This window comes from Oculina patagonica, chromosome 8 (genome assembly GCF_052425735.1).
Source record: "Oculina patagonica isolate OP01 chromosome 8, crgOcupat, whole genome shotgun sequence".
NCBI lineage: Eukaryota > Metazoa > Cnidaria > Anthozoa > Scleractinia > Oculinidae > Oculina > Oculina patagonica.
The window spans coordinates 18,272,485-18,286,089 of record NC_135765.1 but is presented as its reverse complement, the minus strand read 5'-3'; the positions used below and the strand labels follow the sequence as shown (position 1 = coordinate 18,286,089).

The window sequence follows — 13,605 nt, the reverse complement described above, 5'->3', positions numbered from 1 at the left end:
CTACCTTGTTACTTATAATTATTCTTTGGATGGTAGCTCCCCCTAATTCTTTGCTAGAGCGGACAACTTCAAGGACCAGAGACTTAATACCATCGACTGATAAACGGCTTTTTACTTGACTTTGATGATGACTGCTCAGATCGTCAACTGAATTCATCAACAATCCTTCCTTTTTAAGACCACTCTGACCCTGGCGAACACAGCAGGAGAACATTTTCAAAGTATTAAACGAAATAAAGCAAACTGTCAAAATTTGATGAAGCAAAATTACCCTGTATGAAAGGAAATTTTTAATTATTAAAAATATCCAGTTACATTTCTATAACTCAAATCCTTAATAATTAGGTTTTCCCGCGATTTAAACCTTTTTTGATTCCCCTCCAGGTCATTTTCTTACTACAGGGGCGGATCCAGGATTTCAAAAGGGGGGGGGGGTGGATGGCAGACCATTAGGGACTAACCCTAACCCTAACCCTAAGTGGCGGCAGACGGCGAAACGTGGCGTAACAACAACCAGACATGAGCGAGAGCTAATTTTTCTTTCTTTATTTATTTTCTATTTCAAATAAAGTGACATTTCGAATTTTTTTTTACTGAAAAACGGATACCCCCCCTGTATCCGCCCCTGTACTAATTTTGCCCTCGATTACTCGAACTCCCGATAACTCGAACCTAATTCAATTTCCCTTGAAGGTTCGAGTTATCGGGATTCTACAGTAAAATTAAAACCTAGCTGGTATACTGCCCATATTACATAAAGACAGGTAGGTTCCACAGACTTCATCGCATTTAACGAGCGGCAACCAGCGATACACAACTTGAACCATTTTATTTTCCGCAGAGGCAGTACGATGTGAGCTTTAATTACAAACTTCACTGATAGATAAATAGATGATCGTTAAAGCTTAGCAATAAAAAAAAATCGGTCCGCGATGCGTACGAGTGGGGGCTTGATTATTTCAAATTGGATTCTTCTTTTTTGTGAATTCATTTAGTACATTCAATTACCTTAAGGCTGCTATTTATTGCGGCAAATAATCTTTGCGATTTTTTGCAAATCGCCAAATTTAGTAGCCGCAGTAATTTCTACTCGCGAAATTTACCCTGATTTTTTAAGATAAAAAAACGAGATCAAAGAGCTCTTCGAGCCACGACTGAATTTTTTGCCAAGTTTAGTTTTCATTCCTTGAAAATTTATGAGCAGCAGGTGATTCAAACATTTCTTTGATGCACATGATAACAGATAAACAGCGGAATATCTATTACATTGATATAAGATTTCATTATTAAGTATGTTTGAGTTGTGCACTGGGGTAGGCTTCTGACTGGTAATCGAGAGGTCGCTATAGGTCTCGAGTTCAAATCTCAGAGGAGTCAATTTTTTTCTTTTGTCCTTTTTGGTATCACTAAAATGGTTTGTTTATTATATTGCTCTGTAGGTATGCATTGCAGAATAATTTACATATTAGAAGATATAGCCATACAGACTGATTCAAACACAAATGTATTAAATTGTGCTCTTTCGTCTCAAAAGCCCGGGGGGGTACTTGGGTAAATTTTTGTTGGGTATGTGCCGCTGGCCTCTCAGAACCCCTACCCCATTATAGTCATATTCTATGGCCAATTATAGACCCCATCTTAGTCACTTTTGGGTAAATTTAATTTTTACGACCCCAACTTAGTCACTTTCTGGGAGCCGTTTGTCACATATTTTACAACAGCAATAAATACGGTAACATTTTTTTCGGCGAATATTTCCGTTCATAAATCACAACTTGCCAGATTTTCGTACTCTCAAAATCCCGGAAAAGTGTGACCCCATTCTAGTCACCCTATAAAAAATGTTTGAAATGGCGACCCCATTATAGTCAGTCCAGTCGTGAAAATGCGACCCCATCCAGCGGCACATCCCCATTAGCCCATTTATAGGAAGTGCCCCCCCCCCCCCCCCCGGGCTCAAAAGCTCTTCCTTTTGTTCCGAACAAGCAGCCACGCACTCGATTTTAGCTAACGCTCTGGTTTATAGATAAATCCATCGTTAATGAAGCTTATGTGAAACCCATTTAGTTTTGGAACATTCCTACATGTACGACGCTAGCTCGACAGATACGAAAGAGATCGATCATTACATCGCTTTTTGCGGCTCTCAATATTGGCTTGCGTAAGCGTAAAAGCTCCTCTTGCATTGATGTGCAACCTGCACAGACTCCCAGCCAAACGAAATGTTGGCTAGTATGACTTCGTGAGCTTCTGTAATGACGAGCAACTACAGGAACAGCTGAAATCCAAACAGTACAAAAAGAAACACGCCAAAATCCAATATGGCCGATTTCTACTCGACACGCACTCATCCCCAGGCTCCGGTTTCAGGCTTTTTCGCAGAAGACCACGTGACACAAGCAAACCCACACACAAATAAATAAATAAATAAATAAATAAAGAAATAAATCCCTCAGTCGATGCCAATGTGGGGGCAGCCCTCACAATGAACATTTTCTAGAAAACTTGAAAGAGCGCCTTTTACGAAGAATCGAACTTGAGGCGGCACAAGTAAAAAAATCAAATTCCTTCATTTTTACTACCTATTAAATAGCGCTTAGAAAGATAAGAAACCTGATGTATTTTATTCCCCAAGAAGTCTTTGAATTTTGAAAAAAAAAAGTAAAATCACTTTTCGTGGTCGGAGACTTAAATGGCAGAATTTTGAACCCGCAAATATTCGCTATCGTTAACTCTACACGCGTTTGCAAAATCACGTGAAGAAGTTTGGACGCTTTCTATCAACAGAAAAACTCGCTCTCTCCCCGAATATAATTTCAGGGCTTTAGCCAAACTCTTCGAACTGAAATAGTAAAAGAAGTGAGGAATAATTCTCACGATAACAAACAGTTGATTTCATAATAGTTTTCAACGGAATTATTTAACATGTGGTATAACTCCAACTTTTCTCTATCCTCGTTTAAACAAACATATAGATAATTATCTAAGACATACCTTAGAATTGGCTGTAACAAACTTTGTACAAAGTAATACCCAAATAAAATAGTCTGTCTTTACAGCTAAACAAATCGTGTAACAAAATGGTGAATAGTTATGCGTTTCTAGATGGGCGTACAAAATGCGCCAGCAACTGTAAAGGGAAACCAAAATAGTTATCAGAACTTTAATCCAATTTAATATACCAGAGAATGCCTAGGACGGAAGAAACTGACAAGAGGGGTTGCTAAAAATGGAAAGAGTAGTTTTTTTATTATTTTGTCTTTTTTATTGGGCTCATTATCAAATAAAAGAGCGTGTGCAATTTCATTCTGGTTCAAGGTTGTCAAAACCTGTTTTTAACCCACAACTTCTCAAAACCGTACCGTTCGACCCATGATGAAACTGTTACAATTAATTTATTCGGGTGACTCACGTCTAGAATCAATTTAAAAAAAATATATGTGCGCTGATAATTTTTAGCTAATGCAAAACGAATTCCAGTCCTGCAACATTTTGTCCCTGCGACATGCTGCACAAGGTGAACCAGTTGAAATTCGTGTAACATATCGCAGGGACAAAACTGCTGCAAAATTCGTGTTGCATTAGCCAAAAATTAATTGCACACACGAGGGGACGTGTCCCCGCTACATTGGTCCGTATCCAAAACCTAAACAGCCACAAATTCTGTAACTTCTCTCCTTTTCTGACAGAAAACGCTCCTGATTCAGACAGAAAGGATCTGCTTTCGGAACTACAGCTGATGAAGAAACTAAAGCCTCATCCGCACGTGATCAAGCTGATGGGATGTGTTACTGAGACTGGTAAAAACAATTGTTGACTTTGAGCCTCTTTAATTGACAAAAAACTAATACTTACACATGTACTAAGCACCGCTGCAGAGTACATTAATCGCATGTCCTCTCAACAGATCCGTTACTTGTCCTTATTGAGTACATACCTTATGGCGATCTGTTGGGCTACCTGAGAAAGAGTCGTGGCCTTAAGGACACGTACTTCAAAGACCCGGATGTAAAACCTCAAACTAATCTGACGTCACAACAACTGATGCGATTTTGTCAGCAGATCGCTGATGGAATGAGTTATCTTTGTTCCAGTAAGGTGAGAGAAGCAAGCTGCAGTGGGTTTTTTTTTTTAGAAAAAAAAAGACTATAAAAATGTTAACACATGAACTGCAAGAGAGGGTTTGCATCATACAAGAACGCTTTTCATAAGGAACATTAAAATATATGGTGGATTTGCAATACAAGTAGAAACTACCACTTTGTAAGCGTTCGCTTACAAACCGCGCAGAAAAAAAAGGACACATCCCATCAACATAAAAACTCTTTATTTTCTGCTAGAATGTAACTTCAGGCCTTTAGAGCAACTCTTCGAACTGAAAAAACTAAGCAAAGTGCTCTTTATATGAATAACACAATTTGTTCAAAATAGTTGTAAAGTTGATACACACCAAGCAACGTCCAGTCTTTTCTTCAGATAATCCATCGTGACTTGGCGGCCAGAAATGTTCTTGTTGGTGAAGGAGAGAAGTGTAAGGTGACAGATTTTGGAATGGCACGGAATGTTTACCAGGATGATATTTATACCAAAGAAAGTCGAGTAAGAACCTAATATATAGATTTATGCAAGCCTCAAAGCGGAGCTCCCCTTAAATTTATTTAATTTTTACTGGAGTTTACAATGTCTCCATTTTTATAAATATGCGGCCAAAGCTTTAATGTATACGCTGCCCCATAGGTGCAAGACAAATTTAAAATCCATCCTAACCTCGAGGAAGAACAACTGGCCTAAAAATTAATTATGAGTTTATTCTCTGCTTTCTAAGAAAAGAAAATAGTTTTACGATCCACTTATCGTTTTGATATATACAAAAGAGACGTCAATATATTTTTCTTGCCTGTATTTGGATTAACATCGGTGCACTGAAATGGGTTGTTCTTTCACGTACGCAAATTTAAAACTTATCTGGAATAAATCGGTGGTGTTTTTTTTATTATTTCTTACCGTGTGCGCAGTTCAAACAAATTTAAACGTGCACTAAACCCTAATCCTTCAGTGTAGTTATTCAGAGTAAAAGTGAGCTACACTAAAGATAATTGTTTGAACTACTTAAAAAACATATGAGTTAGTTTGTATATGTTTTCAGAGGAAGTTTAGTTTCAATAAGTTTATTTTGTTTGAGCTTTCTGCCTTGTTGTCGGTTAGTACTTCGAAACAAAGTCACTTATACTGTATGAATTTCTTCCGCCGAGAAAATGTAAGGCTGAAAGTCGGAATAAGCTCACAGCAATGAGAAATAAACTCTCACCTGACAGAACAGCACGGCAAGGCCTCACTGCAAGGGATAACAAGAAAATAGCTTATTTTAGATGTGTGACAAATGATATGTCACTCATTTTTTCGGCAAAAAATAATAAAGACAACTAAAAGGCTACCAATTTTGAACATTTCTTTTTCTCTGTCTCAACACAACTAGTTGCTCTAGTATAACTCTATATTTGTGAACAAAAATAGGGTCGTCTGCCCGTCAAGTGGACTGCCTATGAAGGATTACTTTATGGGACATACACAACACAAAGTGACGTGTGAGTAACTTAAATTGTCGATACTGTCAGTGTAAGTATACAGATCTCGTTTGCATCAACATGTGGTGATTATGTATATAATTTACATTTGATATAAATAAATTTATTCATTTAAAAAAAAACTTTTTACAATGCACATAAGCATTTTCGTTTTTAAAGAAGCCATAAAGTGTAACCCCTTTTAATTTATTCGCATGCTTTCGTGTAGATATACGGTAATCCAATCAGAAGTAAGCTCGAAGCTGCCATCGCCCTCTGATTGGTTACTGACTGCAGGTTACTGTCAGTAAGAATGTGGACTAATTGAAAGTTGTCACACTTTTGAGCCCCTTGTTGTAAATCTGTTTAAGCCTTATGAATAGCTATTTTAAAACCCAGCAAGTATTATGGACAATTTATTCATTACTGTTATTATTTTTTAGGTGGAGTTTCGGTGTTGTTCTGTACGAAATATTTACTGTGGGTACGATTTCATTTGCTACTTTAAAAAGTCTTTATTATACGCCTTATCTACTTAGAAACGTCTACTAGTAAATTTGTCATTTTCATAGGTGGATCTCCGTACCCAGGGATTAACCCTCGTGTAATTGCTAACAAACTTCAGAAAGGATACCGGATGCCAAAACCAAAACATGTTGATGATCAACTGTAAGTTTTCCATCTGTTGCTTCTGTTAGCCATCATAGCCTTTAACAACAGTTTTCATTGAGCAATATAGCGATAGCAGACTCTAAGCTGTGTACAATAACTAGTTAAGGTCATTCCTTAGTATTGCATTGCGCATCCCTACTGCGCATAATATCACACGTGATTAGGGAGCGAACATTAAAAATGGCGACGAAAATAATGGTGTGTCGATACCTCTTAAGAACAACACACCGCTGACTCGAACTAACTCACGATTCCCTATCAAAGAGCCTGAAGCCCCCGCTTTGATTTGAAACCTATTGTAGTCTAATACTGCTTCGCTGTAAAGTGAACTGCCCTATGTGATGTGTATTTTATTCCACTTAGGACACATATTTTCGCAGTTAATGCCAGCAATTGTAACACTTCTCATATATGTCTTCTCATATTGTTACACTGTTAAAATGTGCCTTATCTGTTTAGTTACCAGATTATGTTGCAGTGCTGGCAGGAAAATCCAAACGACCGACCGACATTCTCCAAGCTTAAAGACACTATCACTAGAATGGCGCAAAGTAATAACGTATGTTGAAACATATTTGGTTATTTTTCTTTCAAGCATTGACTAAGTGATTTGTTTTAAAAAAGATGCGTGGTATGTACATTTCTTTAAATAATTTCTACGTTTTTTTTTTTTCAGGAGACATACGTTAACATGAAAGAATATGATACCAATTTATACGCGAATGTTGACGACCTATCCATGGAATAGAGGAGGGCACTGATAATATTATGGACCTTAGGAACAATGACATTTTCAAATAATATTTTTCAGTTAACTTCTTTCACTAAGTCCAGCCACATAACTCTGTCAGCGCCTTTTTCAATGGCATCACGAAGTTGTTCGCCAACTTGACAAAAACCATGGTCAGTAACTTGCGATGCCATTAGCATCCCATTCGGAGTGGAGTTATTGTCAATTGCTCTTCGTGCTAGAAGATGGCACAGTTACCTGCCTTCCTAATGAGTCACACACTGCTTTGATCCCTATTCGTTTTCGTCTTAGAATACATCGCTACTTATCATGCTTCGTGCATTTTATTGATTTAGAGGCTCGAGCAAAAATCCCCTAGTTTTAAAATCAGTGGTAGATTTTAGGCTAGAATTAGATGTTTGTAAGTTTTTCTCAAGGTTATCATTAATGTCTATCCAAGCGTAGGCGACCCGGTTTCCAATCGACACGGTTTCATAACATCGAAACCGCATCGAAAACAACACGGTTTTGAAGTGTTTACACGGAGCCTATTTAAAGATTTTTCGACTGTTTTCGGATGTGATTGTATAAGCAAGCGCTGCATTCTATGCGAGGTTCACGATGTTTACCCGTCGCGAGCCAGCCAATACGTGCCAAAATACATTGCCGTTTTCAAATCGATGCGGTTTCGCCGTTTTTGACCGTTTACACGACAACAAAACCGTATCGTTTTGAAAACGCTCCACTTTTGACAGCGTTTTCAAAACGACCCGGTTACAGTAGTGGTCTCGATCGGTGCCGTGTAAACGAAAGGCGTAACCGCATCGCTTTCAATGCGGTTACAAATGAAACCGTGTCTGTGTAAACAGTGCCTAAAACTCGAGATTGATATGTTAATCATACATTTTTAAGGTATTAAGCACGCATTTTACTGCTTTACCTATAAGCAGCTAAGATTTTTCTTTTGCGCTCAATTAAAATACGGAAAGTAAATAAAAGTTTTATAAGCTTAAGTTTACTGTGTATATAAGTTTAACTATTATTTTAACAGATTTAAAAATCTTTTACTCCCCGTACCTTCCAGATTATCATACCGCATGCACGATCTACTGTCCAACACCTGACGAAAATAATGTCTATGCTTCACGAAGTAATCACTGCCTCCCGCATGAAGTTTACGCCATGCGCTAAACCGCCATTTTGTTTTGTCTTCGCCAAAGGTCACGTGATAAAACCTCCAAGATTTTTTGGTGATTTTGTACAACGTGACCCAGCCTTCCCCAAGGCCTTTTCAAGACGAGCCGCCATTTTGAAAACTCGTCGCCGAGAAGACCCTGGTGACGAGGTTGCGAAAAAAGTCATATTATAAATTCTTTATTAACCAATAGCCCATTTCCGATATATTTAGGCGCGTAAGACTGGTACCAAATAAAGGCGCGAAAGCGAGGCTTGGGGGAATAGCGCGCAAGAAATACCCGATTCCCTCTATAGCGCGCGCCTGCAGGGAATCACGGTAGTTGTATTTATCAAATTATGCGCAAGACTCAGCAACGTGCATCTTTGTTGAGTCTCGCGCATGGTTTGATGAATACAACTACCGTGACTCCCAGCAGGCGCGCGCTATAGAGGGAATCGGGTATTATAAACACACAGCGAGGAAAATGGAAGTACAATTTGATAAAAAGAACGTTCCTTGGTTAAAAGAATATTTAACAAACAGAGGACTTCAGGTGACTGATCAAGGACGCACTAAACGTAAAGCTGAACTGGTGGAACTCGCAGTAAAGGCTCGTGGAATCAAATAACAAAGGATTGACGAAGACGACGAAGACATCTCAGACGTGATAGCTGGTAAACTTTGAACTGAAAAGGGCACAATACCTCGCCTGGAAAATATCCAGAACTGGAGCTACGATTTTTCTAAGATGTCACCATTTACTTTCGCTGATCTGTATATGTACTTGATTGGCTCTGGGGAGTACACTGCCGAGAACCTCAAGTCGTTTAAGTCGTTACTTGGCTACAAGTTATTTTCTGATGGTCATGTTCAAGATTGCATGATGTATTGTGTGAAGGACTTGAGTTGTACTGTATTCAAGTTTAAGGTAATCCCAACGGAGAGGTCAAAAACTGACGATAATAAACTGACTTACAATGGTTTTTTTTAATCATGGAGGACTCTGTTGTAGTTAAAGATGGATTTTGCCCTTGTAAGGGAGGGTAAGTAATTTTTTTTTTTTACTCAGTTATGATAATCAGTCATTTTTATTCTTTATTGTGAACTCCTGTGGAGATGGAATGTAAGTTAAAATGTAGTGGCTAATAAAATAATAATAAAAAATGGAATATTACTCAGTGAGAATGGTCAGAAGTAAAGTTTGCTATTTGAAATTACTTTGAAAGTGGTGCAGGGATGGGGGGGGGAGGGTCAGTAGGGTGAGTAAAACATTTTTAATTACTCTGTATTTTGCATTACTTAAGCCATTTTTCATCCCAAAAGTAATCCTCACAATCCTTTCCTTGCATTGTTGTATTTCTTTGCATGTAGATTAGACGGAACATGTCGTCACATTGCCGCTGTGTTGTTCGACCTTGAACACACAGCACGTATAAATGATGTTAAATCCTGCACATCAAGTCAGTGCCAATGGGTAAGAAGATCAAAACCTAAAACCAACTCTTGTTTGTTACAAGAACTTAAGCTAACAAAGAGTGAATATGGAAAGGATGAAAAAGTTCATGCAGATATCAATAAATTTGATCCCAGATCCATTATACCTGATGTTGATACTATGAACAGACAACTAAGAGAAGGTTTGCAGCAGGTCTGCAGTAGTGCTGTTGGACTTCATGTGCTTTCTCATTGTCCACCTTCAACTGTCGATGAAGATGTTCTGCAATCTTTCATTACCTTAGATGAAAATGTTGAATCTGTTGAAGAGGTAGAGGCTGTTGAAATTTTTACTATCTCTGACATTAGAGATAACTTTGTCTCTTTACACAACATCCAAGTCAGTGATTCTGAATCAGTTGACACTCAGTTAGTTTCACAGTTTTTTGAAGCCATTTCCCTTACTCAGGAGCAAGCTGACATGATCAATGAAACAAACTAGTAAAAAAATCGATTTAACCTGAAATTCAACAACATAAACAGCACATTTACTCTTTTATAGTAATGACATGGTAAGGTCTCCTATAGATCCATGGAAAATTGATGTCAGTTCACCTTGTTTTCAGAAATGTTCGTACTGCAACACAGTTATTCAGGCTCTTCAAATCGAATACAAACTTGAGATACTATAACTACTACTTAGCTAGAGGAGGAAGGAGATTACACAATGAAGCACAAACAATGACCTCCTGGTCAATTAACTTTAAAGATGTTAATGGGATGTTTCCCTGAAATACCTTGAATTCTTTCAACCTCTCAATAGCTCTTTCAACATGTATCCTCACTTTTGCAATTGAACTTGTTTCTTTACGAGCCTTCCTTGACAACTGTTTACCTGTGTGAAAAATTAAAACTCTTAATTAAGCAGTTAGCCCTATAAGACCCAAGTGACCAACATCAAATTTCTTCAAACAATATCAACACTAGGTTGAGAAAAGAGGTTATGAATGTTATAAAATTGCTTTGACCTTTTAAAAACATTCTCTCAACAATGCTATAAGAAAATGTATGGAGATCAGTCAGGAGAATCTGTATGTGGATATTGGAGCTTTGGGGGTTGACTCAAATTATTTTTATACAGGGAGGCTCCACCCCAAGGTTAAAACCCTTAGCCTTTCATACACCATTTTCGACAGAAAAGGCATTCCTTTCTTATATATATATACCTTTGCTAGAAAATGGTACCCCTTTCACATACCTGTCCCTTTACCTAACTTTTTACATGAAGAACCCTTTCAATTAATTGTTTGGTAGGTCTTTTTGAGATGTTTTGAAACACCCTTTTAAATACCTAAATGGTTGTTTCACCTGCCCTTTTGTATACCCAACACATAAAATCCCTACCCTTTTCAGGTGGAGCCTCCCTGTGTTTTGAAACACTATAGGGAGTACCCCACCCCAGGGGAAGTGGTTGCCTATACCTTATAGTGACTGGCATTTGGAGAGAAGCTGTATATGAAAAACAAAAAGAGAGAAATCCCCATTTTTAGGATAGTAAGAAAAAAATTGGTTACCTTTAGTAAAAGGGGGCATGTTGAGTTTCACTCCTCTCTTTGTGAGAAGATCCCTGATTGTAAAACCCCTGTCCGCCATGACTTCGTCCCCCTTTTCTAGAATGTCTATAAGACCACTTTCTTGAGTAACTCACCGATCACTTGTGCTCCCAGACCACAATCTGGAGATAAAAGAAAAAGCTCCAGATGGGGTTATTCCTACCAGTAACTTAACAGTGTTGTGATGCTTGTAATCACTCCACGTGGCCTTTTGTGCACTTGGGGAGGAAGGCTTCTCAATAAAAAACTCAGTGCAGTCTATGATGACACGTGTACCTGGGTATTTTGAAAACGAATTAGGCATGTGGGTTTTAATTTCTTCTTTTGATGGCCAGCGAAGTAGTGAATCTTTTAAAGTCAGAGCTAAAAAGCGAACCCATGTGATATAAATCCGACTAACTGTACTGACAGAAACTGCGAACATGTCCGCAAGATGCCTTTCCATAAGACCTAGTTTCAGCCGCAACAGAACAAGAATAAACTCCTCTTTCAATCCAACATCTCGTTTTCGCCCTGTTTTTTTCTTCTCAGGATCATCCTGGTAGTAGGATTTCTGAAGTTTGTTCTTGTCCCAGTACTTCATTTTTCCCACATACGGAAGGAGGGTATTGAAGAGAAGCATGAAACACGATAGTGACGGAATGCCTGTGTAAAATTTTACAGATTCGTCACTTTTCAACACGTCTTGAACCACTTGCTCTCTTCTTTGTTGGACACTAGCGCCAACTTTAACTTCTTGCTTGGAGGTTGGAGTTGAAGTCGAAGACTGATTTATTCCCTGCTCCATTTTAGCGAGGTCTTATATTTTAAGTTCGGTCTGACACAACACGTTTCTGTGTTGCTCGTTCACGTTTTCCGAGCGGTCCGTGTAATCGTGGTCGTTGAATACACCTGTGTTCGCTGCTGTATTTTCCTGCACGTCTTCCGTTTGCCTTTTGGCTGGCAACTGCTCTGTTGTATTATCTGCCGAATGTTGTGCTTGACGATGCCGCTTTTGTTGCCGCTCCTTACGAAGATTGCTCTTTGCTTTGGGCTGCTTGGGATCAAATATTTTCGCCACACCGCCCGAAATGACTTCAGTCTTTCCAGAAAGCGTCTTTTTGAGGTCTTCTTTTAAAAAATGCTGCGAGCAAATCCTAGGATCTGCAACAGTGTTAAACTTTTTGTCCGCCCTTCGACAAAATGCTTTCCACTTTTTGCGAAGTTTCTCATCCAACGGAAAGCGAAAATAAGATAAATTTGGCTGGTTATGACTACCATTTGTACAAAGTGCAACAGCACAGTATTTAACCATCCTGAACGTGAGAATAAGGTTAAAAAGAAAACAGTATTTCGTATCTTTCCTCGCTGTATGTTTTTAATTTCTCGCGCGCTATTCCCCCAAGCTTCGCTTTCGCGCCTTTATTTGATACCAGTCTTACGCGCCTAAATATATCGGAAATGGGCTATTACAAGCTTGTTTGGTCAAGAAGGCAGGATATTGGCCACGTTCTTTGTTTGCGTGCTTCGTCTCGGTGCATAAACACATCAAAAAAGAACTTGGCCAATATCTTGCCATCTTGACCTCACGCTTGGTCAATAACTCATATAGATTGCAACTATTGTTTGTTAATAATTCAATGCAAAACAATGAAAATGTGACACTCTACGAAAAAACAAATGTTTTATGGCTCGCCTCATTAGTGAACCTCTTGTTCCACAGACACACTAAACACAATAACACGTGCGCAGCCGAACTAAAAAGCGTGTCAACACAAAAGCTTTGTGCGAAATAACACCTAACACGCTAGAAGTGCGAAAAAGCACACAAGCGTAAACAGTATTTTTAGAAAGAACGGAAATATTAGGGTCGTTTCTCTCTAGGGGACAAGTTTTGTAACAATTAGTAGATTTCATCATTACTTTGTTAATTGTTCAGAAAACAAGCGTGAATATCTTTTTTGAGACGCAAAACTTGTCCAACAATTCATCACAACAAAGACGCAGATGACTGTCTTATTCTTTCTTAGTGAAGTTTTTGGCCCAATGTAAGAATGAGAAAAGAAGAAGCTTTCATCAGACGACTCGTTTTTCCACTGCATGAGAACACGTGTAGTTAAAATGCAAATTGTTTTACATTTTTTTTTACCACTTGCTACTGCATATTTGATGTTAGCGGCTACTAATTTTAGCGAGTTGTCCAAGAGTTGGGCAAAAATCGCTAAATTTAGTATTCGCCAAAATTGCTCTCGGTTAAATTTAATACTCGTTAAATTTAAGTATCTCCCTTCACACTAAAGGAAAACAAAATTAAACATAGTCGACTTGAAAAAAGCCAGTCACTTTGTTCTTTCTGGCAATGCAACAATGCAAATGTTCGTTCAATTTCAAGTGAGTTTATTCTTTTACTGGATATTATGTTCTTCTTTATTTGTT

The 13,605-nt window shown here is 38.3% G+C and overlaps 4 protein-coding genes across 4 annotated transcripts in view; 3 read left to right on the top strand and 1 right to left on the bottom strand.

Moving 5' to 3' along the window:
* The window catches only part of LOC144662785 (uncharacterized), a 269,859-nt gene that overhangs the window by 30,296 nt on the left and 225,958 nt on the right, over nucleotides 1-13,605 (top strand). The window lies entirely within an intron of this gene.
* LOC144662856 (tyrosine-protein kinase receptor Tie-1-like) lies at nucleotides 4,492-7,979 on the top strand. The gene is made up of 6 exons (XM_078523809.1): nucleotides 4,492-4,599; nucleotides 5,515-5,585; nucleotides 6,008-6,048; nucleotides 6,137-6,233; nucleotides 6,696-6,795; nucleotides 6,913-7,979. Exons 1-6 carry the CDS (start codon nucleotides 4,552-4,554, stop codon nucleotides 6,982-6,984), a joined length of 429 nt encoding a protein of 142 aa, XP_078379935.1. The 5' UTR covers nucleotides 4,492-4,551; the 3' UTR covers nucleotides 6,985-7,979.
* Nucleotides 8,663-10,079, top strand: LOC144663160 (uncharacterized). The gene is made up of 2 exons (XM_078524092.1): nucleotides 8,663-9,186; nucleotides 9,515-10,079. The coding sequence occupies exons 1-2, from the start codon at nucleotides 9,137-9,139 to the stop codon at nucleotides 10,077-10,079; spliced, it is 615 nt and encodes a 204-aa protein (XP_078380218.1). The 5' UTR covers nucleotides 8,663-9,136.
* On the bottom strand, nucleotides 10,079-11,943 carry LOC144662847 (uncharacterized). Its single transcript, XM_078523799.1, has 2 exons — nucleotides 11,152-11,943; nucleotides 10,079-10,472 (listed from the first exon to the last, which is right to left on the bottom strand). Exon 1 carries the CDS (start codon nucleotides 11,810-11,812, stop codon nucleotides 11,282-11,284), a length of 531 nt encoding a protein of 176 aa, XP_078379925.1. The 5' UTR covers nucleotides 11,813-11,943; the 3' UTR covers nucleotides 10,079-10,472; nucleotides 11,152-11,281.

Coding starts and splice junctions, on each gene's coding strand:
- LOC144662847 (XM_078523799.1), bottom strand. CDS start 11,812: ATGCTTCTCTTCAATACCCTCCTTCCGTATGTGGGAAAAATGAAGTAC.
- LOC144663160 (XM_078524092.1), top strand. CDS start 9,137: ATGGAGGACTCTGTTGTAGTTAAAGATGGATTTTGCCCTTGTAAGGGA. Junction 9,187..9,514: donor TTTTGCCCTTGTAAGGGAGG/GTAAGTAATTTT, acceptor CTTTGCATGTAG/ATTAGACGGAACATGTCGTC.
- LOC144662856 (XM_078523809.1), top strand. CDS start 4,552: ATGGCACGGAATGTTTACCAGGATGATATTTATACCAAAGAAAGTCGA. Junction 5,586..6,007: donor TACACAACACAAAGTGACGT/GTGAGTAACTTA, acceptor ATTATTTTTTAG/GTGGAGTTTCGGTGTTGTTC. Junction 6,049..6,136: donor GTACGAAATATTTACTGTGG/GTACGATTTCAT, acceptor TCATTTTCATAG/GTGGATCTCCGTACCCAGGG.